At 40.2% G+C, this 27,804-nt stretch overlaps 1 protein-coding gene across 9 annotated transcripts; it reads left to right on the forward strand.

Annotated features, from left to right (window-relative positions):
• Window positions 1-6,533: 6,533 nt before the first annotated feature.
• ZKSCAN5 (zinc finger with KRAB and SCAN domains 5) lies at window positions 6,534-27,085 on the forward strand. 9 transcript variants are annotated; one of them, XM_045837945.1, is made up of 7 exons: window positions 6,534-6,576; window positions 7,203-7,703; window positions 12,084-12,219; window positions 16,341-16,423; window positions 16,701-16,836; window positions 19,972-20,580; window positions 24,805-27,085. In XM_045837945.1, exons 2-7 carry the CDS (start codon window positions 7,290-7,292, stop codon window positions 25,908-25,910), a joined length of 2,484 nt encoding a protein of 827 aa, XP_045693901.1. In that variant the 5' UTR covers window positions 6,534-6,576; window positions 7,203-7,289; the 3' UTR covers window positions 25,911-27,085. The 9 variants fall into 9 exon arrangements, with proteins under 9 accessions (XP_045693901.1, XP_045693898.1, XP_045693899.1 ...); XM_045837942.1 differs by having other exon boundaries at window positions 6,536-6,576; window positions 7,200-7,703; XM_045837943.1 differs by having other exon boundaries at window positions 6,548-6,936.
• Window positions 27,086-27,804: the final 719 nt, after the last annotated feature.

Raw genomic sequence — 27,804 nt, forward strand, 5'->3', positions numbered from 1 at the left:
TTTTTCATTGTTTTGAGAACAAGAATATATAATACAACTGTAATAATCATTTACATTGTTTAGATCCATTTATATACAACATTCAGAAAAACAAACCATGTTGTTGAAATGAAGAAGACTACCCATTAACTTAACATTTACATTAAAACATCTACATTATTTAACAAGAGTTATCGAAGTTATATGTTATAGGTAAATTCATTTTTGAAATTCATTTATTTAAATTAGTAAAATTAATGTCCTGGTTTATAAATGCAAAGTTCCACACAGGTAAGAATTCCACATGACATCTTTATGGGCTAAAGTTTAACTTACAAACTAATGATTTATCCAGAAGCTGTGCAAAACCACAGGTAGTCAACTCCTACTTTAGATTTTAGCAGCTAAGTGATTGTACTAGTTTGTTGTGATCTGTTTTGATTAGACATTACCAGGACTTCATATAGGCCAAGGCAGATTTTTCAGGATTAATTTATTTTTTGGCAAATCAACCTCTAGAAACAAATTCACAACTCGAAAGTCTCAGATTTGTCATTCTAAAAATGTGGAGCAATATGTAATAATTTAACTACATAACTTGTCATGTGTTTATATCTGATCTGTGCAAGTGGCTCAAAAGTCCCTGGAGGGCAGGAACTTTGCACAAGTTTGCTTATTCATTTCTGTGGGGATACTATCACAATTTGGCAAGACAAGTTATTTTCTCTGTACTGCACAAGGCTTAGAGTAGGTGGTCAAGGATGGGCAAGGAAATTAAAGGCTGAAAAACATTAATAAATAAGAGAAACCTTGACAGTACAGGCAAACCTAGCTCCAGAAAACATCTGCTAATGTATAACTCATTAGGGAATCTAGAAGAGAATACCAAGCATGGAGGGCAGTCCAAGCATTTTTCATCTCCTTCCAGTAAGAGCAGCCGTAGGTTCTGTCTGCTCACCAGCTGCTTATCAGCCTGTCACTGGGTTATGTTCTCTGATCATGACTTACTGTTTTTCTCAGCTCTTATTTCCCTTTCTCCTATAATGTAACTTTTCCCTCCATCTGTAGTGTAACTGTGCAAACTGGGTTTTGGCTGCTTGGCACCCTTACATATTATTCAAGGATTTGTGTCAAAGGATACAGGTTTTTACTGACAGGGTATCAAACTTAGGGGTGTTAAGAGCATTCCTGCTTTGAGACCTTCTCTCCCACGAGATCCAGAACTGTTCTTGCTCCCCAAAAGACCACAAATCAAAACCATACCCAAGAATTCCTCCATTTCCTTATCTGTCCTTAAGCCAGTCATGCCAGCAGATCCCCATCCTGTCTGGAATGTGCACTTGTGGGTCTCAGAGTTGCCATCTTCTCACAGAAGCTCTCTCCTTCAGGATCTGGGGTGCACTGCTCTCTCTGTATAGCATTTGGAACTCTGTGCTGTGCTACCCTGGATCATGGTATCTCAGATGCTTGGAGCCCAGAGAGGCACACATTCCAGCAGGGAACCCTGACTCCAGGAGTGGGCTCCCATCTTCTGCAGGGCCTAAGCCCCTGCTTGGCCCCACATCTCCTAGTCCTACAAGGCCTCCCATTTGTGCAGGGGAGCAGGGACAGAGGCCCAGAACATCCAAATGCTAAAAGCTTAGAGAGAGCTTGAACCAAGCTTCAAAGCAAGAGAGTGACTTCCATACCAAGCACGTAAGAGAGTGAGCCAGTCTTTCCATGCCTTTTCTTTAAAAAAGGCCCTCACGAAATACCACCTGTGCAGGAAGCTAGTAGGAGTGCCCAGCTTTTCCTATGGTGCATCAGTGTCCACCATTTTTGTCAGTCCCCCAGTGTCTTTGACCCTCTTTCATCTGCCATTTTTAGGAAGGGCAAAGTTTCACAGCCACACACAGGCGCATGTGAATAGGCATTCATTTTGGGGTTGGCATCCAGTCCCCCAGCTCACACAGGTGCTGTATGAGCTGCTCCTCATGCCTCCGGCTATGTCACCAGTGACTCTGCCTGCACGTGTTCCCACAGTCATGTTTAGTTTGTTTGTAGTTTGCCTCGAACAGCACCCTTCTTCCCCATCCCATATCCGCCTGTTACCAAACAGCAAGTAGGGTCCTGCTGCCCGCTGCCACCCTCTAGGCCACAGGTGGCAAACACAAGGCCCAAAGGCCAAATCTGGCCTGATACCTTGTTTCTATCCAGCAGCAGCACCGAGCTCCCTGCCCCTACTTAAGGAGTAGTTATATTTACACAGTCCTAACATTACATTTGGCTCTTTGAAGGCAACCGCAAGGCTGATGTGTCCCTCAGTGAAAATGAGTTTGACACCCCTGGTCTAGGCAAAGTTTTGGTGATAAAGGAAAGGCATTTTTATTCAAAAGTTACACAATTTTGGAATAACAGTTTCCCACATTCATTAGCCACTTAAGCCTATCAATTTAGGCCAAACTCTTTCACACCTGAGTTCTCCTAGCATTTCCCCCTATTAGTTTTTAATTATTTTATTTCCATAGTGTTAGTTTACAAACTAAGTGTAAGATACAAAAGCTATGCAATTTTGGAAGAATGGCAGGCTTCTGCCTCAGAGCTCGTCCTCATTCAGGCATCCTCCGGGAAGAGAACCGGTGAGGCAGAGAGAGCGAGTGCCCCTCCCAGGGGCCAAGGTCGCTGCTTTTATTTCAAATCTTCTTGCCCATAATTCCATGAGCTCTGGAGACATTCAACTTCTCAGTCAATCCCTGTCCTAGATTGTTTACCATTACCTCCACCTATGGCCTCTCCCTCTCCTTCCCAGTTATCTGATCAGATCTCTCTGTATCAACCTGCTAGGGATCAAACCACTGACCTTTTGGCTCACAGGCTGGCACTCAATCCACTGAGCCACGCCTTCCAGGACTCTAATGTTAATTTTGAAAAATAATGAAGCAAGAATATTTTGAAAATGAAACACAGTTAGGTACATTTGCCCTAAAGGATATTAAAAGCAACTATCTCTTTTTAAAAAGTTTTTAATTTGTTGATTTCTTTTTACAAGGGGAGTGGCAGGGAGTGAGAGATCAATTTGTTGTTCCACTTATTTATGCATTCATTGGTTGCTTCTTGTATGTGCCCTACCAGGAACTGAAACACAACCTTGGCTATAGGGATAACACTCTAACCAACTGAGCTAACCTGCCAGGGCTAAAACCAATTACTTCTGACACCCAAATAGCTCAGCATGTTCAAAGAGACAGCTAAAATTATTTTTAATACATGTGTACTGTAAATTGAATATTACTTCTATAGCAAATCTGTAATGAACTTTTATGTAGTCTTAGCAAAGAGGGCTCAGTCAGAATTTCTGAAGTCAGGGTTTAATTCCTTTTTTCCTCATAGGGAAAAATATCCTATATTCATAAAAAAATCTGGATAAGCTGAAAGAATTCACTCTTCACCTTCGTGATACAGTGGTTCACAGATATGGTTACTTTCACAGACTTACACTCAAGCAACAACTAAAAGAGCAACAGGTCGTTGCAGTCAGCCAGAGTGTTAATGACTTTCTTAACACCATGAGGGTACGCGCTAAGCCATTCAAACCAGTTCAGGTGAGAGCTGATGGAAGATGCAGAGTGGCTGTAAACGTCCAAGATTTCAGAAAAGCTGTGTTTTGTTGTTCTGTTTTTTTAATGAGCGAAAGTGCTAAGGTGGGTTGATGATGTAACCATTGTGGGTATTCAGTTTCATGACCAAATGTTGACAGTAAATATTTTGCACTTTTTTAGTAGTGTGCATTATATAAAGTTGAGCTGTAATTTTAAAATGTTAAGTAAAATTGAAACACTTTGTAACAGGGTGCAGCCAAGAGGGGAGCCCCAAATAGGGATCTGTAACGGGGTCCAGAAGAGCTTGGAGATAATTGACTGCACGCCACAGGGCCTCATCTGCCGGGAATGCTGGTAGTTGTGGCCAATTGTGGGAGGAGCCGGAAATGAGGCTGCAGAAGAAGATTGGTGCTGGGATTTAAATGGAGGCAGGCAGCCATTTGACATACCTCTTTTTGGGATCATGTGTCTCTTTTAGGGACCATGTGGCTTTGGAAGTGTTCCCTTTTGCCAAGTGGAGGGTGCCGGGAGGACTGTGCATTTATGGAGAACTTTAGTTTGTATTATTTCAAATAAATAATAAGTTCCTTTCCTTTACACTGATCTCTAGCATTAACAGACATCTTTCTTCAGGCAGCAGGCAAAATGAACCTTGTAGGTGGGGAGGAACCCCCAGAGAAAAAGGGGTCTTTTATATCATTCAGTGCCCCCCCCTACCCCGGGTCTGTTCTGTAAGAACTTGAAAAAAAAGAACAAAGCTGAATGTTTTTGTCACACAAGATAGCTGCAATAAAAATAAAGTTTGAAAGTTGGTCCTGATCATTGTTGCATCCAGCAAACTCGAGAACAAATGTCAGAGACTTTCAGGGTATCAGAGATGTTGCTTTATTGGCCAAGTTTAACCTGCGCAGGGGCGAACTCTCAAAGTGTCCAGAGACACGGTACCCACACGGGCTGCAGATGAGAGTCGCGCCCAGCGCTCACATCTAGGTCCTTATATAGGGGTTTTGGCCCGAGCAAGCAAGCAAGCGTTTCACAGAAGCTGATGTAGCGGTTAGCTATTTGCTTACAGAGACCTCGCGGGAATTTCAAACCAAGCATTCTTGCATAAGGTGGGAAGGCAGGATGTTTGTTCAGTAACCTAGTAATCTCCTGGCTCTAGCTAGCTAGGTTCCTATTTTCTCATGGTCTAAGTTTTTCCCTACTCCTTACAATCATAATGACTAATAACTATTTGGGACGTTTAGTTCATTTACATACAATGAAAGTAAAAACATTAGTGATAAAATTAAGAATACAATTATCAATAAAAAACCCAGTTATTGATCTTCAATAAATTAAAACATCATGATATTATCACATCTCTAAACAAATGGATCAATGTGACAGGATAGAAAAATCTAGGGACAGGCCACAGATCTTATGGGAATTTAGTGTATGATAAAGGCAGCATCATAAATCAATGGCAGGGGTGGGGGGAGATTAAGATAGCCTCTTTCACTAGGTAGTGAAACTATGCAAAGTACCAAATATAAAAAGTGAAACCACAGAAAAACAACAATGCACCAAACATACTGCAGTGTCAATTTAAGCTTCTCCAGTTTAAAGTTCTCCCTGGAGATAGTAGGATTTTTCTTAAATTTTTCATTCCGGTAAGGTGGGCCACAGCGCTAGAAAGTCAGTCTCAAAACTCCACCCTTGACTGGTGAAAATTCATACACACACGCACGCTCACAAACAGAAACCAACCAAACAACAAAACCTCTCCAGGAGCATCCCAAGGATGTGTGCCCTCTGCTTTAGAGTGGAGTAGGTAGGCCTCATTTTGGGGACGTGTTAAAAAAGAGTAGCGATAGTGACTCTTGTCTCTCCCTTCAAAGAGCTTTGTAAACGGATACAAAAGTGAGAAATTGCCCTGGCTGGCGTAGCTCAGTGGATTGAGCACGGGCTGCGAACCAAAACATCGCAGGTTCGATTCCCAGTCAGGGCACATGCCTGGGTTGCAGGCCATGGCCCCCAGCAACCGCACATTGATGTTTCTCTCTCTCCCTCCCTTCCCCCTCTAAAAATAAATAAATAAAATATTTAAAAATAAGTGAGAAATTATTAAGGACCTTGGCTGAAGCTCAGCATAGACGATTTCCCACTTCGCAGGGATGCGGGGCTTAGGTATCCACCCTCAACCAGCAGGAAAGGCTACGGCCTTGGCCACATTCCTTCTTCCAGCCTGGGGGGTCCGAGGAAACACCTCCTCCCACATTCAGATAAGCCGCGAAACCAAGGCTGGAAAGAGAAACACGACCCTCTTGGTCAGTGGGCACGGAGTGCGAAGCGCTTCCTGACAGTTGTAGTCCCGGTAGCCACTGGCTCCCGCGACTAGACTTCAACTCTAAGAACTGAGGCGGTAAATAGGTGGGTGTGTCTGGAGACCGGGTTACCGGGAGTGGTCAGATTCACGTGAGAAAACCAAAGGGCTCAAAATTAAAGAGAAGTGAGGTTTGTGTGCTTGCAGAAAGTTACGGGTCCTCCTTCGAATTGGGGCGCAGAGCGTTGAGGGTCGGGGAGCGCAAGTTCAAAGGCAAATCGAATATTAGCAACTATTGCCTTTGCAAACTCTAGGGACACCTAAGGCCCCGCCCCCTCTCTGCACTCCAAATAAAGGGGAGGAACCCGGGCTGTTTAATTGGCTCTGGGATTGGGTGGGGAGGGAGAGTGGCGCCTTTTTAGTCCACAGCTCAGAGATTCAGTCCCTGAGGTTCGCTCTGGGACGTAGGGCTGGGCTCAAGGGCTGGGGCCCAATTTCCCTGAGGATTGGCCCACAGACCCTCGGGGGTGGGGCCTGGGGCGGGCACTTCGCGCCCGGCGCGAGGCGAGGACCTCCGGGATTCCTAGAGAGGACTCGGAAGTGCTCTCGGGGGTGGGATTTATGGCTCAACCCTGTTGGACAGGGAAAGCTTGGACTTGCTTACTTCCGGCGAGGAAGTGTTGTGAAGTGTCGGCTTCGGTTTTCTCTCCGTCGGTGAGAAGAAACCCATCTTCCCGGTTTTTATTGCGGGAGCTTGGTCTTTCAGGACAGTTCCCTGACGCTGGAGCTTTGAGGAAAGGGAGTGGATTTTGTATCCAGAAGGGGGTCCTGTCCCTAACCTTGACCGGGCTGGTCTCTGTGTGTACGGGGTCAGGGTCGATTCGGAGGAATCCAGGTCCAAATCTGTGCCTCATATGCTGCTTCTCTGTGGGACCAATGAAGTCTCCCGTTAGTCTATCAGGCTCATGTGGCTTGAAGGACAGGACTAATTTTGACCATTCTATTGTTTTTGACCCTTGTTCTGACTTAAGTTTGATTTACGGTAGAGAGAAGAAACGACTGCGTCTGGACTAGGTAGTAAGTCTTGTCATATTAACTACATGAAATTTAATGTTATTCATCAGTAAAATTGTGTTGGTTGGACCTGATGTCAGATTTTTATGGTTCTCATTTACATTTTTTAAGTGTTGGAAATATTCCCTATTAATATTTTATGGATGGAGTGACAGCTGTCTTGTAGTTCATATTTTAAAGTAAATTACTTTGTTGAGTGGTCATCTTTAGTATAAGGGACCTCTTTGTCATTTCTTTGTTAATAATGATTTCCAATATGTCAGTAGGTCGCACACTAATGAAAGTGTCCTTCAGAAGATCTTAAAGAGCAGAAAACAAATTTGATCAGTGCAAAACAGCCCTCTGAGTTTGGAATGATAATGACAGAATCGGGGGAGATTATAGACTTGGACCCTCCAGCTGTGACTTCACAAGAGCAAGAAGACCTTCTAATAGTGAAAGTGGAAGAAGAAGACTGCACCTGGATGCAGGAGTACAATCCGTCAATGTTTGAGTCTTTTTACCAGCGCTTTAAGCACTTCCAGTACCATGAGGCATCAGGACCCCGGGAGGCACTCAGCCAGCTCAGGGTGCTCTGCTGTGAGTGGCTGAGGCCTGAGCTGCACACCAAGGAGCAAATCCTAGAGCTGCTGGTTTTGGAGCAGTTTCTGACCATCCTTCCTGAAGAGCTCCAGACCTGGGTGAGAGAACATCACCCAGAAAATGGAGAAGAGGCTGTGGCTGTGGTAGAAAATATGCAGAGGGAACTAGAGGAACACAGACAACAGGTGAGTAGAAGAGGAGACATTAGAGCAATGAGGAAGGAAAGGAAGAGAGTTAAGGAGCTGCTGAGCAGGGGTGAGATCCTTAGCACTGTGGTGCTTCATTCATATTCTTTTGTTCTCCTGGGATTAGGTGCACTGTGGAGATTTCCTGCCACTCCAGCAAAGAGAAGCAGTATCCAGTGTGTTAACCTGGAGAAGACAGTCTGCGATTTTATTTATTTTTAAAATTACTGTATTTATTTTTTGAGTGACATGATACAAAATTCGAAAGGTACATAAGGTTGTAATGAAAAGTAAGTTTCCTCTCACCCCTAATTCCCCAGCTGCCTAGTTCCCACCAGAGGCAACCATTTACATGATACATGTATATCCTTACAGAGGTATATTATAATCTGTATATATAAGCATATATGTATATGACATGCTTAAAAAAACAAATGTTTTAAAATCATTGTGTACGTCTGCCTCTTGCTTTTTTTCTTATACCTTAATTTGTTTCAAGTACCTTAGTTTGTTGCAAATAGAGCGACCTCACTCTGAAACTGCATTATATTCCATTGTATGGATATACCATGATTGAACTCCTCTTGAGGGTCATTTAAGTTGTTTCTTTAGATTGTTTCTGAATTTTTACTATAACCAACGTTGCTGCAATGAGTATCCTTTACATACATCATTAACTGTAGAATGAATGCTAAGAAGTCCAATTGTTGGCTCAGAGGCCCTATGTATTTGTAATTTTTTTTAAGATTTTATTTATTTATTTTATAGAGGGAAGGGAGGGAGATAGAGAGAGAGAAACATCAATGTGCGGTTGCTGGGGGTCATGGCCTGCAACCCAGGCATGTACCCTGACTGGGAATCGAACCTGTGATACTTTGGTTCGCAGCCCACGCTCAATCCACTGAGCTACACTAGCCAGGTGTATTTGTAATTTTGACAGCTGTTGATAGACAGCCCTCTGTAGAGCCTATACCAATTTATATTCCCGACAACAGTGTACAAGAGAAGTCTGTTTCTTACAATCTAATAACACAGTGTTATCCAATTTTTTGATTATTGACAATATGAAAGATTGAGTATTCAAATTCTGGCAATTTTAATGCATTTCTCTTATTATGAGTGAGTTTGACTACAGTATGTGTTTTGTTTTTATATACTTAGGAGATTTTATTTATTTTTAGAGAGGGGTAGAGAAGGAGAAAGAAACATCAATGTGTGGTTGCCTCTTGCGCGCCCCCTTCTGGGGACCTGGCCCACAACCCAGGCATGTGTCCTAGACTGGGAGTTGAACCGGGGACCTTTTTGTTCGCATGCCGGCACTCAGTCCACTGAGCCACACTAGCCAGGGCTACAATACATATTTTAAAGGGCTATGCCTATATCCTTTTTTTCCCTTCAAATTATCTGTTTATATTATTTACCTATTAGAAAAAGTAAGGACTGTATCTGTCATTGAATTGCAAATGTCATGTTTTCTCATTGCTGTTTGTGTTTGTTTATGGAGAGTTTTGCTTTGCAGGGTATTTAATTTTTATGCAGTTAGTTTAGAACTTTTAATTTATGTTTTTTGAGTTTTGTGACATACTTGAGAAGTCCTCCACTACTGTGTTATAAGAGACTTTTCTCATAGTTTCTTCTTCTTTTTTTTTATACTTTTAAATGACTAATCCATCTGGAATGTACTTTGATTTAGGGTGTTTGATATGGTTACAACTTTATTTTTTTCCAGATATCTATCCAGTTGCCCTAGCAACTTGTATTCCACTTTTTCTCACTCTGGTTAAAATGCCATCTTTATTACATACTAAATTTCTGCATGTATTTGGATCCTTTTTTGGTTTCTTTATCTTGTTTTATTGATCTCACTGTCTGTTCATGTAGCTGTATTTTAATTATTTGATCTCTATGAAGTGCTTTGGTATATGAGAGATATATACCAAATATCTTCCTTCTTCCAAATTGTTTGTCAGTATTTTTTCCTTATAACCTTTAGAATTACTTACTTAATTTTCACTACCCCAAAAAACCTGTTGACATTTTTGTTGGAATTGCATTAGATCATTCATCTAGGGAGGATTGACATTGTTATGTTGTTAACATCATCTTGTACTTTCTTACTCATTTATAACCTGATCTTCTGCCTTCCTCTTGTTGCTAGACTTATACTCTGTTAAACTTCAATTTTCTTTTTATAGCAAAGAAACAAAACTCTTGGGATTATAGGTCCACAAGAGTTTGAAGCTAGTTAGAGAATTTTCCTCATTGTTCAGAGCCATTGCATTTCACTTAAAGTTACCAGTTTCATTATTCTTCACCTCTAGGTAGGGGGTACTTAAACCTTCCATAACATCCTCAGGCTCTTCAGCTGGTTTAGCTCACTCCATGAGGCAAGTGGGCAGCAGAGATAGTTGCTGCTGACACACAGACCCTGCAGCCCTTCTGAATGGTTGTCCTGCAGATGGGAATGTTCGAACCTTTCTATTGCTTCTTTCAGGACAGGAAGTAAAGGTTCATGTTGACATCTAGTTATTACTTTTTATTTATTTATTTATTTTTAAAAAGGATTTTATTTATTTATTTTTAGAGAAGGAAGGGAGGGAGATAGAGAGAGAGACATACACACATATCAATGTGCAGTTGCTGGGGGTCATGGCCTGCAACCCAGGCATGTACCCTGACTGGGAATCGAACCTGCAACACTTTGGTTCGCAGCCCGCGCTCAATCCACTGAGCTACACCAGCCAGGGCTTAGTTATTGCTTTTTAAAACCTAACTTGGGACATTAATAGACAAACTTTTTCCTATTTTTTTGGTAATAAATATTCAAAAGCATAATTTAAAACAAATAGCATCTTTTTGTTTAAATCCTCACCTGAGGATATGTTTATTGATTTTTAGAGAGAGAGGAAGGGAAGGAGCAAGGGATGGGGAGTGAAAAAGAGAGGAGAGACATAGATGTGAGAGAGAAACATCCATTGATTGCCTCCCCCACACACCCTCACACCCTGACCAGAGATTGAACCTGCAACCCAGGTATGTACCCCAACTGGGGATAGCACCTGCAACCTTTCGGTGGTGTATGGGATGATGTTCCAACCAACTGAGCCACCCAGCCAGGCAACTAAAAACATTTTTTAATAGATGATATTACACATTTTCCTTTCTCAGTGTGATATGCAGCTCATCTTTGGAAGGCACACAGAGAAAAATCATTTCTTAATGTAGTCAGGATTTAAGGCCCAGAAAAGGGATTTCCCGTGGGCCTCCACTACACATTTTATTTACCTTTCTCTCTGCCTGTTTCCTGTATCCTTGACATTTTTCCTCAGCTTTATCTCCAGGTATTTCTTGTCTCTACAAACCTTTTTCCAGGCTTTATCCTTACCTTTGCTCCTTGGTTTCTCTGTCCTAGTCTAGGGGGACATCAAGGGCTTGTTTGGTTCTTTGGTGCCCATGGTGCTCTTTGACATACTTGTCATCATCCTAACTTTTATTCTGAGAGGGTCCACAAGGCGCAAACTTCCACACAGAGTATTTACAGCTGCCTTTTAATGTAACTCCTGTACCAGCCAGTATTAGGAGGGTTAAAATCGAAAGTGTTTTGAAACTATAAAGGAGGGGAAAGGAGATTCTCTTTCAGTGCAGGATCTTATTACTTGCTAGGTTGCCACTGAGCTAGTACCTTCCAGAACAGGCAGATTCTAGAGACTGGTTGTGGCAGAGTAATTGTGTGTACCCTAGGGTTGAGCAAGAGCTAAGAACCAGAAAGATTGAGGACTGTGGCACACCAGACATGAACTAGCTCCAGTCATGCTGTTGGTCTGCTAGAAAAGCAAGTGTGACTTCCTGAGTCCTATAATTGAGTTTTCCAAATTCCTTTCTCACCTCTGTCGCCTTCACTAAACTTGACCCACACTGGCCTTTCTAAGATTCCATGGCTGTACCAAACACCCACTTTCTGTCTGAGAGTCTTTGCTTATATTTATATTGTTCTCTCTGCCTGCAACTCTTACTCCTTTTCTCCTAGCCAGCTTCTATCATCCTGTAAGTGTGTAACTTAAGTAACACTTCCTCAGAAAAGTCTTTGATGGCCACTCAATCTAAAGTAGGTCTCATCTGATCTGTCTCATAGCACTTTCTTCTCCCTTCTAATATATAACGTAGTTTGTAATTATGCATTTTGTGTTAAAATGTGTAAGGGAGGTCTTCTTCAACTAGACATAAACCATGTTTATTAAGCCACTGTATAATCAGTCCTAGCTCATTATAGATGTGCATTAAATATTTGGTAAAGGAATGAATGAAAGAGTAACATGAATTTACCAGATTCTTTACCAGCCTTTTCAGTAATATACTGATTGGTTTGGTTGTGGTTGTTAGATTGTGGCATGCCCTGAAGGCCTTTCTCAGAAGATGGTGCAACCAGGAGCTATGCAGGAGTCCTTCAGTCACCAGCTCCTGTCTCTGGACCCCCAGCCTGAACAAGAGCCACAGAAGCCTCATCTGGAAGAAAATGGTGAGGATCTGTGATTCAGTGGAGCAGATATGGCTAGAGACTGGGGGCCCTGGTCATGTGGGTAAGCAATGTCTGTAAGAGACAGACTTTGGGCTGGGCAGCCTCTCTGCGGTGGGCAGGATCTGGAGGTTAGGAAGGTCTTGGACTTGGAATTTAGTCCTCAATGTTAAGAGAGATCAGCTTATAGGATGGCTAGGAACTGTACTACAGTTATTAAAAAGCTATAATGCAGGTGATGCAAACTTGATAGGTACCATTAAAAGATCTACGAAAGTACCAATTTTTTTCAAGAGTTTTCCAACTCTACCTCATAGATTTTGTGGTCTTAATGCTTATGTAAAAAAAGCTTTCTGGTTCCTAACTGCATTCAGCTCTGACTGCTCATTCACCTTGAAGTCTTAGTTCAAGCAGTGCTTCACCCATGACTTTTAGAGCATTTATCCTCTTTCTCCCCTTCCCACCCTCGGTCTATTTCATTAACCTGTATTAGATAAATCAAGGAAGAAATATGAACAACCGAGTATCTTATTTATGATGATCTATGTCCACAAATTTATAATGTCTAACCAGAAACTCTTGCTATCAGATATATTTTAGAATTCATAACTTTTCAGATTTGGTAAGGTAATATGATTTATATACCATATATTACACCATCAACAGGATTTGAGCTGGTACCCCTTAATCACACATTAATATTTTGGCAGTGAAATGTATGTATTTTTACAATAGTGGATTAAATAAAAATTTGAATAGCTTCACATATGTTTTTGTCAATTTTTGTTGTCAAATTAGTTTAATGCCTAACTTCATGAAAAAAACAAAAACAACCAAAAACCCTCTTGGTATTTAGCGCTTTGGGATTTCAGAATTACGGGTTAGAAATTGTGAACCTGTATTTCCGGTTTGGCCCCAGACTTTCTTCTGGGTTCCCCTTAGTGGTCAGGTCTTTTACTTGACATGTCCCATGGCTCTAATGGCTTCCAGCTTTCCTTTCACTGTGGTAAAAATAATAAAAGTAGTAACAGCAACTATTATTTCTATAGTGCTTACTGTGTGTCAGGACCTGTTCTAAACTTTATTTGTAGGAATTCATTTAACCTTCACTGTACCAGGAAAAATAGTCCTCACTGTTACCATCTGGGGGTAATAGGTCTTTTTTATTTTTTTATATTTAAGCCATTTTATGAATATGACATAATTGTCTGTTAGTCATATGACTTAGCATGACATTTTATGAATATGACTATGACTTATACAGAAGAATCAAAAGATAAAACAATTTTCAAAGAAATTTTAATAAAATTTAAAATAAATTTTAATAAAAATAAAATAAAAATAAAATATTAAAAATAATATTAAAACAATATTTTAATAAAATTTCTTTGTATCAAGTACATTTTGGTAATAAAAATCACAGAAAATGGAAAAAAAAAGTCACACAATACTGTCTTTCTAGCAAAATGAATACTCTCCTTTTAGCAAAATAGGATGGTCCAGAATCTTACTGTATAATATTGCATGAAGTCCTTCCTGTTGAATGACTCACTGGAGGGGATGGTCATATTCCCTTTATGAAATTAAAAATAATAGTGTTTATTATTTCAGAAAATTCATCTAGGATATTATCATTTGTAGACTCATTCTAAGGTTTCCCTCATACTTTCTGTTTTATCATTATCATCAGAGCACATGCTATTCTCTAGTCACTTCATTGTCTTATTCATCTAATAATAGTGAAATGTCTGCTTCAGTTTTTTCTCTCTGCCAATATGGGTGGAAAATGAAAAATTTTGAATTCTGAACTATGCTTAATGAAAGCAAACAGCAGGTGTCAATAGTCTTATACCTTCTTGAAGATGATGCAAACTCTGCATAATCCATTTAACTTTGGGAATAATGAAGAATGGTGATGTATTTCACTATTGCATGATCCTAAGTATTTTCTTTATTCTTTCATTTCTTATTTTTTTGTCTTTTATGCTCTTATTGGGAATAATTAATGAATAATGATTAGTAAAAGTGAAATAATTCCCAAGATGATGAAATAGACAAATGTTTCATGATACAGAAGACATAAGATTGCTCAGATCCCAAAATGTATCCTAAATTTATAAAAGGATCCAGTGGATCCAGATAGAAATTACATGATAGAATGAATTTTATTATATTTTTTAAAAATACTAAAATGCATTTTATTTTTGTTCTTTAGAAAACCACTAAAGGAATAAAAGTCCTGTAATTCTAGTCTTTAAAAGTAGTTAAAACTGTTCAAAATGGAAACTCAGAATTTTGTCTAGTAGGTCTAGTTGATATACCAAGGGGTTAACGCTCACCCTAACCCAGTGGAATGAATAGGTATTGCTGTTATCCTCATGTTAGAAATTAAGAAGCTAAGGCCTAAAAGGGTTAAGTAATTTGTTCAAGGTCACAAAGCTATTAAGTGACAGAGCTGGGATTTTAACCCTCCGAATCTACACTTTTTACCCCCTTCTGAACTATCCTGCCTTTGCTTTACCACCAGGGCCCCCCCAAGTACAGAATCCTGTCCTTCTTAACTCATGTCATCTTCCCTCCACTTGCGGAGTCTCATCAGATCAGGCTACTCTTTTCCTAATTGCTGCTTCTCTTCTCTGCCCTATTAGCCAGACCCTAGTTAGTTTCTTCACTCCAACAAAATTACTGTGTTTTGTGTTTTTTGGTGTTTTTATTTTTTCCCTAAATGCTGGGGAGACTGCATTCCTCGCACCTTTGATAGCACTGAAGGCTGGTTTTCTGTCCCTGGGACTAATTTGAGCTTGAGAGGAACAAAAGCTAAAGAAACAATGGATTTCACAGGAATTTTAAAAATAAGGAGAATTATTATAATAGTTCCAATTATAATTTGAATGTAGTCTATATTCAAAATTACTGTTTGAGTGTTCTGCATTCTTTCCTTTCTTTAAGTCCTCTTTTGACACTTAAGCCATACCCCTGGTTTCAGACTCTGTCTGGCTTTGTCTTTCATCCACAACCATCATCTCCTTTTTGTGTCATTGCTCATTACTTCCTAGTCCTTAGACAAAAGCAAGCTACATTTACACAATAATCTCCAGGCCTGAGGAAACCATAGCAAAGTGTAAACTGTTGGGTTATTTGTTCAAGTTGGGGCCCACATTGACAGTGAGATCTGGATGTACCACAAGTCTTGAAAAAAACAAGCAGAGGTGATAGCAGAGGGTCAGATAGCCACCAGCATCTGGAGATCAGACCCTCCAGGCATTGCCGTGTTACTCTACCTGCAAAGCACCCTTATCGTTGCCCCACCCACTCCTACTTCCTGTGGAAAGGCTTTACTGATGCTCCCACCTTCCACTGTCCACTCTGTAGGTGCCCCTGCTTCTGTGTTCCTACAGGGTGAACTTCAAGTGTAGTATTTGTAATTTACCGTATTCTGGAAGTAAGTAAGGCTTACATGTATGCTCTCCCTGTAAGTGATTAAAGTTTTGGGAGGCAAAAATTATTTTATCAGCCTATTCTTAATCCAGAGTAGACAATATATACTAACTGGCTGACCATAAACCAACTGTAGTAATTCCTTAAAGGGAGAGCATGTGGACTAAGGCCTTGTGGATCAGAGTGTGGTCCAAGGAGCAGCAGCAACAGCATCACTTGGGAGCTTGTTAGGCAAAATGAGGGGGCTAACCCAGACCTACCAAGCCAGAATCTGCCCTATACCAGGACCCCCAGGTGATTTGTTTGCACATTAAAGCTTGAGAAGCCCTGGGCTCTAGGCAGTGCTTCAGTTCCATGGAAGCTATGGGACTTTGGTTATTCTTTGAGATGGTTGGATTTGATCTTGGCAGAGCAGAGTATATCTTTATAGGGGAATGGCACAGTCTGAGGTCAGCAGCAAAGGCTAGCCTGACCAAAGCAGGGAGTCTAGTCTTTTGGGTAAAAGGGTGTTTATAAGGTAGATGTGGGAGGGGCTGGAATGTTGAGGGTCTTGAGAACCAAGCAGAAAAATTTGGCCTTGGTATGGCAGGGTACCATTATAGATTCTTGATCAAAAGTGAAATATGGTGGCAGTAGGAACTGGCAAAGATATTGTCACTGACACTTCTCTTTTTCTACCCCCTCAGCCCTTTCTGCTCTCCAAGTTTCTTCCCTTCCCCTGAAGGACAGCCAGGAGCTGACAGCCTCACTTGTCTCAGCTGGGTCCCAGGTGAGCTGGCGTCCCTGTGCCTGCAATGAGGACCCATGTCTATTCTTGGAGAAGTAGCTCCCTTTATTCTGAATTTTTTATCAGGACTTCTGTCTCTTTAACTAGAGACCAGACCCACCTTGGGTTTATACTTGAATGTCTTTTTCTGTTCTACCCAGTACTCCCCCATCCTCTTTGAAGCATAGTCCCTCATTCTGTCTGTAACGAGTAAAGTTCTTCCCCTCACTCTAAATTTGAACACAGGGAATGGGAATTTAGTGGAGATCTCATGTTTCAGAAGTTGGTGAAAATTGAAGATGTGGCTGATGTGGCTGTTTCCTTCATCCTGGAGGAATGGGGACATTTGGACCAGTCCCAGAAGTCTCTCTATAGGGATGGCAGGAAGGAGAATTATGAGAGTATTACCTCCATGGGTAAGACTTATTGTGTCTGCATGGATTAGGACATCTTAATTTTATCTTACAAAGGATATTTCTAGTACATCTTATAAAGCACGTATGTTTTAATTGCTGTGACTTAGCTTACTTTTTTTCCATGAAAGAGTAAATCAACCCTTTCCCCACCTTATTTAGCTTATTCTGATTATTTCCATCATAATAAGGGTATGACTGAAGACATAATGCTTGGGGTATAGTATTTGCAAATACTATCTTTTACTGCTTTAAAATGAAAGAATTTAAAATTAACAGTTTTGGATTTTAACAAATTTACAGTAATTTCTGTATTCCCTTGACCAATTGAACAATTCCTCACTGATTAATTCTCATTTGTGAAAGCATCTCAGACTTTGCTGAATAACTTTATCATAGTAGTTATTACAGTATCTCAATGGCAGTCATTCTTTTCCTTCTAATGCATGGGTAGGTAGTTGTTTGCTCTGTCACCATTCTTAGAGCACTGGTACCCATTTTATGATGTTTGCCCTGTTAGCATCTACATTTTACTTGTCATGTCCCTTCTTTTTTTTCAATCTTTCCGTTTATTTTTTTCTTTTTATTGTTTTTTTTTCATTATATCTCTTGAATTTTGTACCCCAAATGAGATTTTGCAACTATTTCTAACCAAGTTATGATCCTGGAAACTAGTATTTGATTGTGCTGCCTTGGAGCAGTTATAAAACTTTCAGCACTGTGGCAAACATTTTGGAGCTTATAGCTTTTAGCTTCTTTTGAATGAATTCTTTTAGAAGAACTACTAAATATCAGGCACACTGGTAGATGTTAGGTGAAGTATGCAGATAACGCCAGATTTCTTTTGAAAAGTATTATACCAGTCTAAGGGATTTTGGCCATTCACAGGCTTTTATTTAAAAGAGTAAAACTGACTCCTGCTCTTTTAAAGTTTCCATTTCTTTTATGACTATTGTTATATAAATTTGTATTTCCTTTTCACTGATTTATTTGTACATGCCCCCTTTTTGTGTATCTGTGGAGATCTAGTGACCTTTCCTCTCAAGGAATTATTTATGTGGTATATTATGTTTAATGAAATTTTGAAATTTCTCTTCTTTTTAAATTCTACTCAAGTACCTCACTCGCTTAGTTGGAGCCTATTAGCATTGTTTTATCTTTTTCAGTTACATTACAGGCATTTGATGGGTTTTAGCATTTGAGGTTATTGGCACAGTTCTTTTCTATATCATTCTCCAAGCAGTTTTAAATTCTTTGTGATTTTTTTTCTTATCATCCATCTCTTTATTACCTCATTGTTACAACTTCAGTATATTCCTCTCCATTAAGAACATGTTCAGTGGTTTCTGCCTCCTGCCCTGGGACAACCATAATAGATTATTTTCATGCCTGTAGGTTCCTAACAGCATCAAAAAAGGTCAAGATTTTTAAAAATTTCATCAGATTTAAAAAATAAATAAATGAATCTTGGAAAGAGCTGTTTCCATGGAATGGCTGGGACATTTGGGAACAAGAGACAGTTTCGTTGAAGATTACAAATGAGAGGAAATTTGAGAAGGTTCTTATAAGTAAACTTTCAATAACTTTGTAAAGGGGAAGAGAGAGGGTTAGGTGGATGGTTTATTTTAGTATGTTCTTTTAAAAATTGTTTTTAATGGGAGAAGTTTTAATCATACTTAAATGCTACTGGTAAGGAACTAGAAGAGAGTGAGTTAGAAATGTTGGGGCAAGGAAGAGCATATAATTGATATAGGGAGGTCCCTGGAAAATAGGATGCCATGGTATGGGAGCCAGGTTACATGAGGAAGGCACAAAGCTTTTCCATTGTGAGGCGAGGGGAGGCTGAAAGAATAAGACTGCCAGCAAGTTTGCAGTTGTGATTGTAGGATGTTCAAGGAGTTCTTACCTGGATAGCTTTGACCTTCCTGAAATTGGAGACAAAGGCAGCTGTTGAGAGACAGTGGGTGGTGAAGTAGGTGGTGGAGCAGAGGTGTGAATGCAGTGGAGAAATTTGGTTTTAAAAAGATCATGCGTACACATAGTAAAACATTCACATAGTATAAATGGGTATGAAGTGAAAATGGAGTCACCTACCCCTGATCCTGTCTCCTGGTCCCTCAAGAGGTGATGACTATTACCAGTTTCTTGTTAAAATGTCTTTTTAGGAAGAGAACTAAGTAAAAACAGTTATAAGATAAATTAGAATTAAAGTGGTCTTCATGCTGCAAGAATTACAACTTCTCACTATATCAAAAAAGGATAGTAATAGTATCTGCCTTGAAGGGTTATTGTAAGGATTAAATGCCATAAAATTGGAAAGTATTTGAAGGCATAGGGCCTAGTCTGTAGTATACACTCAGCAAATGTTAGCTGTTATTATATTATTATGTAATTTTGAAAATAGCTTTTCTTTTTTCAAAAAATTGTATTAGTTCTCAATAGGCCGTGATCGATCTGTCTCTCTAGCATTTAAAAAATAATATTCCCTATTTTTGTTAAGTACTCAAGATTTGTTTTTACAAACCATATTAAATGTCATTGTTTTGAGCAAAATAGATGTTGCTGATCCAGTTACATAGGGAACTGATTGCAGTCCCCTAAACTTCTGTATTCACTAATGACTATTGAGTGTTGTTAATCTGGCTCTTGACAGTAGTAGGTTTTCTCTAAGAATAGAAAGAATGCCATTTTTCCTTTAGACTAACTCATACTAAACTGAGACTCTTTGGGGATAGAAAGCTATAAAGATCCTCTTTCTTCTAAGCTATGAGTAAACAGGAAGAGGAAGGTTAAGACTGGGTTAGCTGCATAACTCAATATCAGATTTGATTAAGAATGGTTAATATGGTTTAGGTATCCATAGTCAGCTACTATATGTGAGTAACATACCAAGAGAATAACAATTTTATTAAATAGAATGACCAGTCTCATCTGTTTGAACCACTCTTGCCAGCTCTTTCTTCTGTTTCCTGCTTAAATATTCTTTATCCCAACATGAGAGCATGGCTTTGTTAAAATGACTTTTATAAAGTCATGTGCTCATTTTGGTTTCATATAATTATTCTATATTTCTTAGTCTTTTTCTTTCTTGTAATGCAGGAAATAGCTAAATTTTCCATTTTCCTTCTATTATTTCAGATTATGAGTCCAGGAGTAACAATATGGAACTTATAGTAAAGCAGATTTCTGATGAAGCCAAATCACACTGGATGACATCAGGATGCACTGAAAGAAATGTTCCCCAAAGTCAAGAGTTTGGAGAAGTTAGTGACCTTCACAGCATGGTAGAAAGGTGGCAGGTGAACCCCAGTGTAGGAAAGTCAAGGCAGAACCGTTCCCAGAAAGGAGATCTTGGTGCCGTCACAGACATTAACCATAAGCAAAACATGAATGCCGAGAGAGGTCACAAATGTAATGATTGTGGTAAATTTTTCCTTCAAGCTTCAAACTTCATTCAACATCGGCGAATTCACACTGGAGAAAAACCATTTAAGTGTGCTGAATGCGGGAAAAGCTATAATCAGCGTGTGCACCTTACTCAGCATCAGCGAGTCCACACTGGTGAGAAACCCTATAAGTGTCAGGTGTGCGGAAAAGCCTTCCGTGTGAGCTCCCACCTTGTCCAGCATCACAGTGTGCACAGCGGAGAGAAACCCTATGGATGTACTGAATGTGGGAAAAACTTCGGTCGGCACTCTCACCTGATTGAGCACCTGAAGCGTCACTTCAGAGAGAAATCTCAAAGATGTATGTGTGAAGAGTTTGTGTTAGAGAACAAATGGAGGCACAAATTTTTTATTAGCTTAGAATAGATGAGTTGTGATAATGGGAGCAGTAAGAAGGAGCAAAGATTACAGTATATTTTATTATTATTTATACTTGAGTTGTCAAATTAGTAGTCAAAACCCTATGCCTTTCCCCTATCCCCATAATTTCCCTTTCCCCACAGGTGCATGCTTTCAGCTCTGTTTTCTTCTGGTAATTCCATATTTTTTAAAATATATTTTATTGATTATGCTATTACAGTTGTCCCATTTCCCCCCTTTCATTTCCCTCCACGCTGCAAACCCCCTCCCACCCACATTCTCCTCTAGTTCATGTCCATGTGTCATAAGTTCTTTAGCTTCTACATTTCCCATACTATTCTTGCCCTCCCCCTGTCTATTTTCTACCTACCATCTATGCTACTTATTCTCTGTACCTTCCCCCCCCTCCTCCCACTCCCCTGTTGCTAACCCTCCATGTGATCTCCATTTCTGTGGTTCTGTTTCTGTTCTAGTTGTTTGTTTAGTTTGTTTTTGTTTTAGGTGTGGTTGTTAATAATTGTGAGTTTGCTGTCCTTTTACTATACATGTTTTTCATCTTCTTTTTCTTAGATAAATCCCTTTAACATTTCATAAAATAAGGGCTTGGTGATGATGAACTCCTTTAACTTGACCTTATCTGAGAAGCACTTTATCTGTCCTTCCATTCTAAATGAAAGCTTTGCTGGATAGAGCAATCTGGGATATAGGTCCTTGCTTTTCATGACTTGGAATACTTCTTCCCAGCCCTTTCTTGCCTGCAAGGTCTCTTTTGAGAAATCAGCTGACAGTCTGATGGGAACTCCTTTGTAGGTGACTGTCTCCTTGTCTCTTGTTGCTTCTAGGATGCTCTCCTTCGTTTTTATCTTGGGTAATGTAACTCTGATGTGCCTTGGTGTGTTCCTCCTTAGGTCCAACTTCTTTGGTACTTTCTGAGCTTCCTGAGCTTCCTGGAAGTCTATTTTCTTTGCCAGATTGGGGAAGTTCTCCTTCATTATTTGTTCAAATAACTTTTCCACTTGTTGCTCTTCCTCTTCTCCTTCTGGTACCCCTGTAATTCGGATGTTGGAATGTTTAAAGATGTCCTGGAGGTTCCTAAGCCTCTCCTCATTTTTATGAATTCTTTTTTCTTCATTTTTTTTTTTTTGTATGTTTCTTTCTTCCTTCTGGTTCACTCCATTGATTTGAGTCCCAGTTTCCTTCCCATCACTGTTGGTTCCCTGTGCATTTTCCTTCATCTCTTTTATGGTAACTTGCATTTGTTCATCTAATTTGCGACCAAAACCAACCAATTCTGTGAGCTTCCTGATCACCAGTGCTTTGAACTGTGCATCTGATAGGTTGGCTATCTGTTGGTTGCTTAGTTGTATTTGCTGTGGAGCTTTGATTTGTTCTTCTGTTTGGGCCATTTTTTTTGTCTTGTTGCGCCTATTATGTATGATGGGCAGAGCCTTAGGTGTTCCCCAGGGCGGGGCAACCCAGGTGCTGGGTTGTGACGCTGTACGTGGGGATGGGGTCTGAGAGGGAATAATGGTGCTGCTCCGCTCTCTGTCGGATTTCAGTCCCTTCCACCGTTTCCCCCAAGCAAACTGGGCCTTTCTGGTGCTGATTCCTGTGTGGGTGGGCTTGTGTATGTTGTAGGACCCTGTGGGTCTCTCCAATGAACTCTCCTGTGAGTCTGGGAGTCTCTCCCTGTGCCTCAACCCCTACAGGTGTTTTCAATTGGTGTTCTGAGGCTTTATTTCCCAACGCTGTGACCCTGGGTTGCTCGGCCTGTCTTGCTCCCCAGTTTTACCTGGTTTATGTGAGTGCTAATGTGGGACCACTGGGTCAGCCAGCCACCTTGTGCACAGTGCCTCGCTTCACAATCACTGCCTCACTGGGTCTGCCCCTTGCCACCCCGCGCCCATGGTCTGCCAGCCACCACCTGCGTGCCCAGGGTCCACCAACTGCCATCTTGCGTGCCCAGGGTGCCTTGCACGCCTGGTGCCACCGCTTTTTGTGCCAAGATCCCACTCCACTCGGCCGCCTTACTCTGCCCTTCCTACCAGTCTGGATGAATGTGTCTATTTTAACTCCTTGGTTGTCCGACTTCTGTACAGTTCAATTTTCTGTCTATTTTGGTTGTTATTTTGTTTCTAAATTGTTGTCCTTATTTTGGTTGTGCGAGGAGGCACAGTGTGTCTACCTATGCCTTCATCTTGGCCGGAAGTCCCTGGTAATTCCATATTTTAAATAATTCTGCTACTGCTTTCTTTACTCATCAGTTTTAGACATTATATATTAACTTTCTATTGTAGTGAATGGAGTTGGGCTCTCTTACTTGCATTTTTTCCTTTCCCCAATTTAGTTGTTTCACTTATTTTATTTTATTTTATTTTATTTCCTCGAAAGGAAGTTTGGAGGAAAGGAATTGGGAGGAAAAAAATCACCCATAATCTCACCATCCTAACTAATAGAACTATTACTATGTAGTGTATTTCTATCCCTTAAAAAAAAAGGTTTTATTTATTTATTTTAGAGAGAGGGGAAGGTAGGGAGAAAGAGAGGAAGAGAAACGTTGATCAGTTCCATCTCACACATGCCTCAACTGGGGACCAGGTGCACAACCCAGGCGTGTGGCCTGCCAGGGCCACCTTTCACTCTGCTGGACAATGCCTAACCAGCTGAGCCATACCAGTCAGGGCTAGGATTCTTTTCTTATAATAAATGCCCAGAAGTGGGATTAGTCAATGAAAGGCTAAAAACATCTTTATGGCTCTTGATACATATTGCTAAATTGCCCTTTAAAATAATTACACCACATATAAGAGTATTGGTTGTACTAAATTACTTGCAGGGTTATCAAACATTTTTCAAACAAATTGAGTAAACAGAAGATAATTTTTTACTGTTATTTTTTTCATTAATTTGGTTATGTATATGGTTGAGTAATTTTCCTATTTGTTTACTTATTTTCTTATCTGTTTAAGTGAATTATATAAGGTTGAGACTAAACTGCTGTGAACTTAAAGGCTCTTATTAATATTCTTCAGGAAACTTTTAAGACTGGCTGAAATGTTTACTTTTAAATTATGCCTCTGTGCCCCTAAGCCCAGCTACTTGTCATTCACATTAAGAGCCATGGCCATCTCTTCTATCCTGGAATAGAATTTTATGTAAGTCATTGTGTCTTGAAAGTTCTGGGTTGAGCTAAGCTATCTCCTCAGCTAATTCTGTCCCATTAATAGAATTTTATGTAAGTCATTGTGTCTTGAAAGTTCTGGGTTGAGCTAAGCTATCTCCTCAGCTAATTCTACTTGGTGACTATCTCATTGGGGAAATCCATCCAAGGACTCTGGTCCTGGAAAGCAGTTGCTTTAAAATAGTGTCTTTTCTTTTGCATCTTCCCTGCAATTGTTCTTATGACTAGTTTTCTAGTTAATACTCACCTACAGAACAGGTGTAATACATGCCCTCTTGGAGCTGATGATTTGGTGGGAGTAGCAGACATTAAAGGTGGTGAACATTTCCAGAGGAGATATATCAAGTGCTTTGGGGGCGGAGGGAAACTGAAGCTAGAGTGTCAGCTAAGGGTGAAGAGAGCAGAGATTGATATATCACCTGCCCTCTTGACAGTATTATATACTGGCTCATTTCTTCTTTTTCTTGGCTCCTAGTCAGGTATTCTTCCAGCTCCATATCACCTGCATAATCCTTTGCTTTCCATTCTTCCAGTTCTTGTCAGTTCTCACCATCTAATTGTATAATTTTGTTCTGTCTCGTTCTCTCTGCCTACCTCATGTTGGGGTCATTACTCCTTCCACATTTTCTGCTTCTTTCATTTCAGAATTCCTGTCTCTTTTTTTTTAATTTTTTAAAAAATTTTATTTTAATCATTGTTCAAATATCTTCTTTCCATATAATAAAAGTATTTTGCTGATCCATCTGATTACCTAACAGTCATTCTTGGCACCCTTCTAAGTAAGCCTCTTCTTTGTCTTACTCTTTTCACTCAACAGATACCAAAAGGTCTTCTCATTTCTGTTGGTATCAAGTACATACATGCTTCCCTCTTTGTAACTCCTATTACATCATATTTTCATTTGATTATCCTCTTTTTTTCTGACAGTTTATTTTTCTTCTGTAAAAGAACTGATGATATTGCATTTCCTCTTTATTTTTTCAGGCAGTGACAAAAGAAGTAAGAATACAAAGTTGAATGTTAAGAAAACTTCAGAATTCTCAGAAGCAGACATGGAACTATCTGGAAGAACCAAAAAAAATGTTTCTCAAGTTCAAGATTTTGGAGAAGACAAGTTGGATAGAAAGCAGGGACTTCCTATGAAAGAGATACTAGGACAACCGTCTTCAAAGAGGATAAATTTCAATGAAGTCACATATGTCCATAAAAAGTCCTCCACAGGAGAGAGACCACATAAGTGTAATGAATGTGGGAAAAGTTTTATTCAGAGTGCCCATCTTATTCAACATCAGCGAATACACACTGGGGAGAAACCATTTAGGTGTGATGACTGTGGGAAAAGCTATAATCAACGTGTGCACTTAACTCAACATCAGCGAGTCCACACTGGTGAAAAACCCTATACCTGTCATTTATGTGGGAAAGCGTTTAGAGTGAGGTCCCATCTTGTTCAGCATCAGAGTGTGCACAGTGGGGAGAGACCATTTAAGTGTAATGAGTGTGGGAAAGGCTTTGGGAGGCGTTCACACCTTGCTGGGCATCTTAGACTTCACTCTAGAGAGAAATCCCATCAGTGTCATGAATGTGGAGAAATCTTTTTTCAGTATGTTAGCCTCATTGAACATCAGGTACTCCACGTGGGTCAGAAAAATGAAAAAAATGGCATTTGTGAGGAAGCATATAGTTGGAATTTAACAGTGATTGAAGATAAGAAGATTGAGTTGCAAGAGCAGCCTTACAAGTGTGATATATGTAGCAAAGCCTTTACTTATAGTTCTGACCTTATTCAGCATTATAGAACTCATACGGCAGAGAAAACCTGTAAAGGTGATATATGTAGAGAAAACGGCCAATGTTCCCACATAAAACAACGTCAAAAAACCTATTCCAACGTGAAATCCCATCAATGTAATGAATGTGGCAGAGGCTTCACTCTGAAGTCACATCTTAACCAACATCAGAGAATTCATACTGGTGAGAAACCCTTCCAATGCAAAGAATGTGGAATGAGTTTCAGCTGGAGTTGTAGCCTCTTTAAACATATGAGAAGTCATGAGAGGACAGATCCCTTAAATACCATAAGTGTATAGATATTTGTGTTGTAGTACAGCTCTTGTTCAATTTAGAGAAGACTTTCTGAAGAGAAACCCTACTCCAATATTGAATGTAGTAACAACTTCAAGCAATTTCTCTAGCTTAACCATCAAACCTACAGATATGTTGAAATCCTTCAGTTAAAACTTAGGACCACTGGGGAACACTAAATAAGTAATCTGTTTGCTTTTACCAAGGAGAAATACTTTCATTAGCATCTTCATGCTTGAGAATGTAGGTGAAAGTGAACCCGTGGATATGGTGGGTGAAGGAAAGCCTTCAGATGGCACTTATTTGAGTCGTAGAACACTGACACTGGAAAAATCCTCATGAATACAATAGAAATAAGCTTTATTTGTTGTTCCTGCCTTGTTTGATAGCTTATCTATTCAGGGAAGGGCACAGGTAAAAAACTCTTCAGCATGATACCCCTTTTGATATCTCAGCAATGAACCTTTCCTAGAAATGATTATCCTACCCAGTAGAAGGTTCCAGTCATTGTTCTCATCGTAAGTATTAAAGTATTGAAGAAAATTGACTTAAGGTATTTATATTTTGGCAAAATTGGTGTTCAAAGGCTGAACAGTATATGTTCCTTACTGTCCTATTCAATTGACAACTTCTCCATGAAACACTTAAAAAATTCTACTAACATCAGGTTAGCTATTAGAGGAGTTAAGTTTGTCAATCTAGGAGAAACTGTTGGCTAGTCACATCTCAAGGAGAGGGGAATGGGCCTCTAGGGAATAGAGAAGACAAGCCAAATGGTGGACTCGGGTTTTTTTTTTTTTTCTTCTATTACCCACAAGAATGAGGGTGGCTACATCCATAGAAGGAATTGGACCACCTTGAATTCAGAATCATGGTCCAAGCAGTATGTGCACTACTAATTCCCAGTTGTTCTGGAGGTAGATCCCATAGGTTAATGGCATATAGAAGGATTTTCAATCTGTATTACAGATTTGAAAGAAACCTATAAGAGCAGGGAAGCCATTGTCTGGTTAGGCCTGCCTAATCGACAGGTCTGGGTAAGAGTTGTGGGAGAAGGAAGATGGCATGGAAAAAAGGGTTAACCTGAGTCTGTTTGCTAGAGCAAGAGAATGAGCTTCTGGGTGCTGCTGAAGTCTTGCTTCTGCTGATTGCCTAGTGTATAATAAACACCCAGTAAAAACTTGTTGATTGATTGTGTTGTGCGCCGGTGTCCTGTCCAGATTCCCTTGGCCAAGCTGAAACATCCATTCCCTAAGCTGCCCAGAGTTTTGACTGCTAAGTGCTCACAGCTATTCCCTTCTCCAGACTCTGAAAACTTGTCCTCAGATGGTGAGAGCTGCCACACCCAGGAGTTATCAGCCCTCCCCACTTTAGCCAGTGACTGATTGACCTTGGGGTACAAAAGGTTGATTCACTTGCCTACAGCAGAGCTAAATTGTAATGTAACCATCCTTTGTGGATCAGGCTGAAGCTAGAGCTAGAAACTACATCATGCTGGGCTCTTGCTTTCTTGATCCTGTTTCATTCACTCAAAGATTTTTCCTAAGAGCATACCCTCAGTCAATCATGTGGCTCTGAATCCCTGTCTCAGGTTCTGCTTTGTGGAACCTGATGTAAGACATTTGGTGCTGTGAGCTCTTCTAGGAGGGTGACTAAGGATAAATTGTGGATTTGGCCACCCACCATGAGGCAATGAGGATACCCTCACTGATGGTGGTTAACTATTGGTGAGTCCCTGGCATATGGTGGCTGTTCAGTTGTGAGTTTACTTGGGTGAACTAGGATGATATACAGGTAGAAAGGGATGCACTGACTTGGGTAAGATTTGGTGGGAAAAAATGAAAATGCAAGGATTATGGAATTCGTGCTGAAAGTCACTGCTTGAAGAGAGAAGATGGA

This window comes from Phyllostomus hastatus, unplaced genomic scaffold (assembly GCF_019186645.2).
Source record: "Phyllostomus hastatus isolate PE091 unplaced genomic scaffold, TTU_PhHast_1.1 phas_contig_254, whole genome shotgun sequence".
Lineage (NCBI taxonomy): Eukaryota > Metazoa > Chordata > Mammalia > Chiroptera > Phyllostomidae > Phyllostomus > Phyllostomus hastatus.

What these genes read in the sequence shown, in the direction of transcription:
- ZKSCAN5 (XM_045837945.1), top strand. Translation starts at nt 7,290, where the DNA reads ATGATAATGACAGAATCGGGGGAGATTATAGACTTGGACCCTCCAGCT. An exon ending in TTGTCTCAGCTGGGTCCCAG is followed by an intron (nt 16,424 to 16,700) that starts GTGAGCTGGCGT and finishes CTCATGTTTCAG; the next exon opens with AAGTTGGTGAAAATTGAAGA. An exon ending in TGAGAGTATTACCTCCATGG is followed by an intron (nt 16,837 to 19,971) that starts GTAAGACTTATT and finishes CTATTATTTCAG; the next exon opens with ATTATGAGTCCAGGAGTAAC.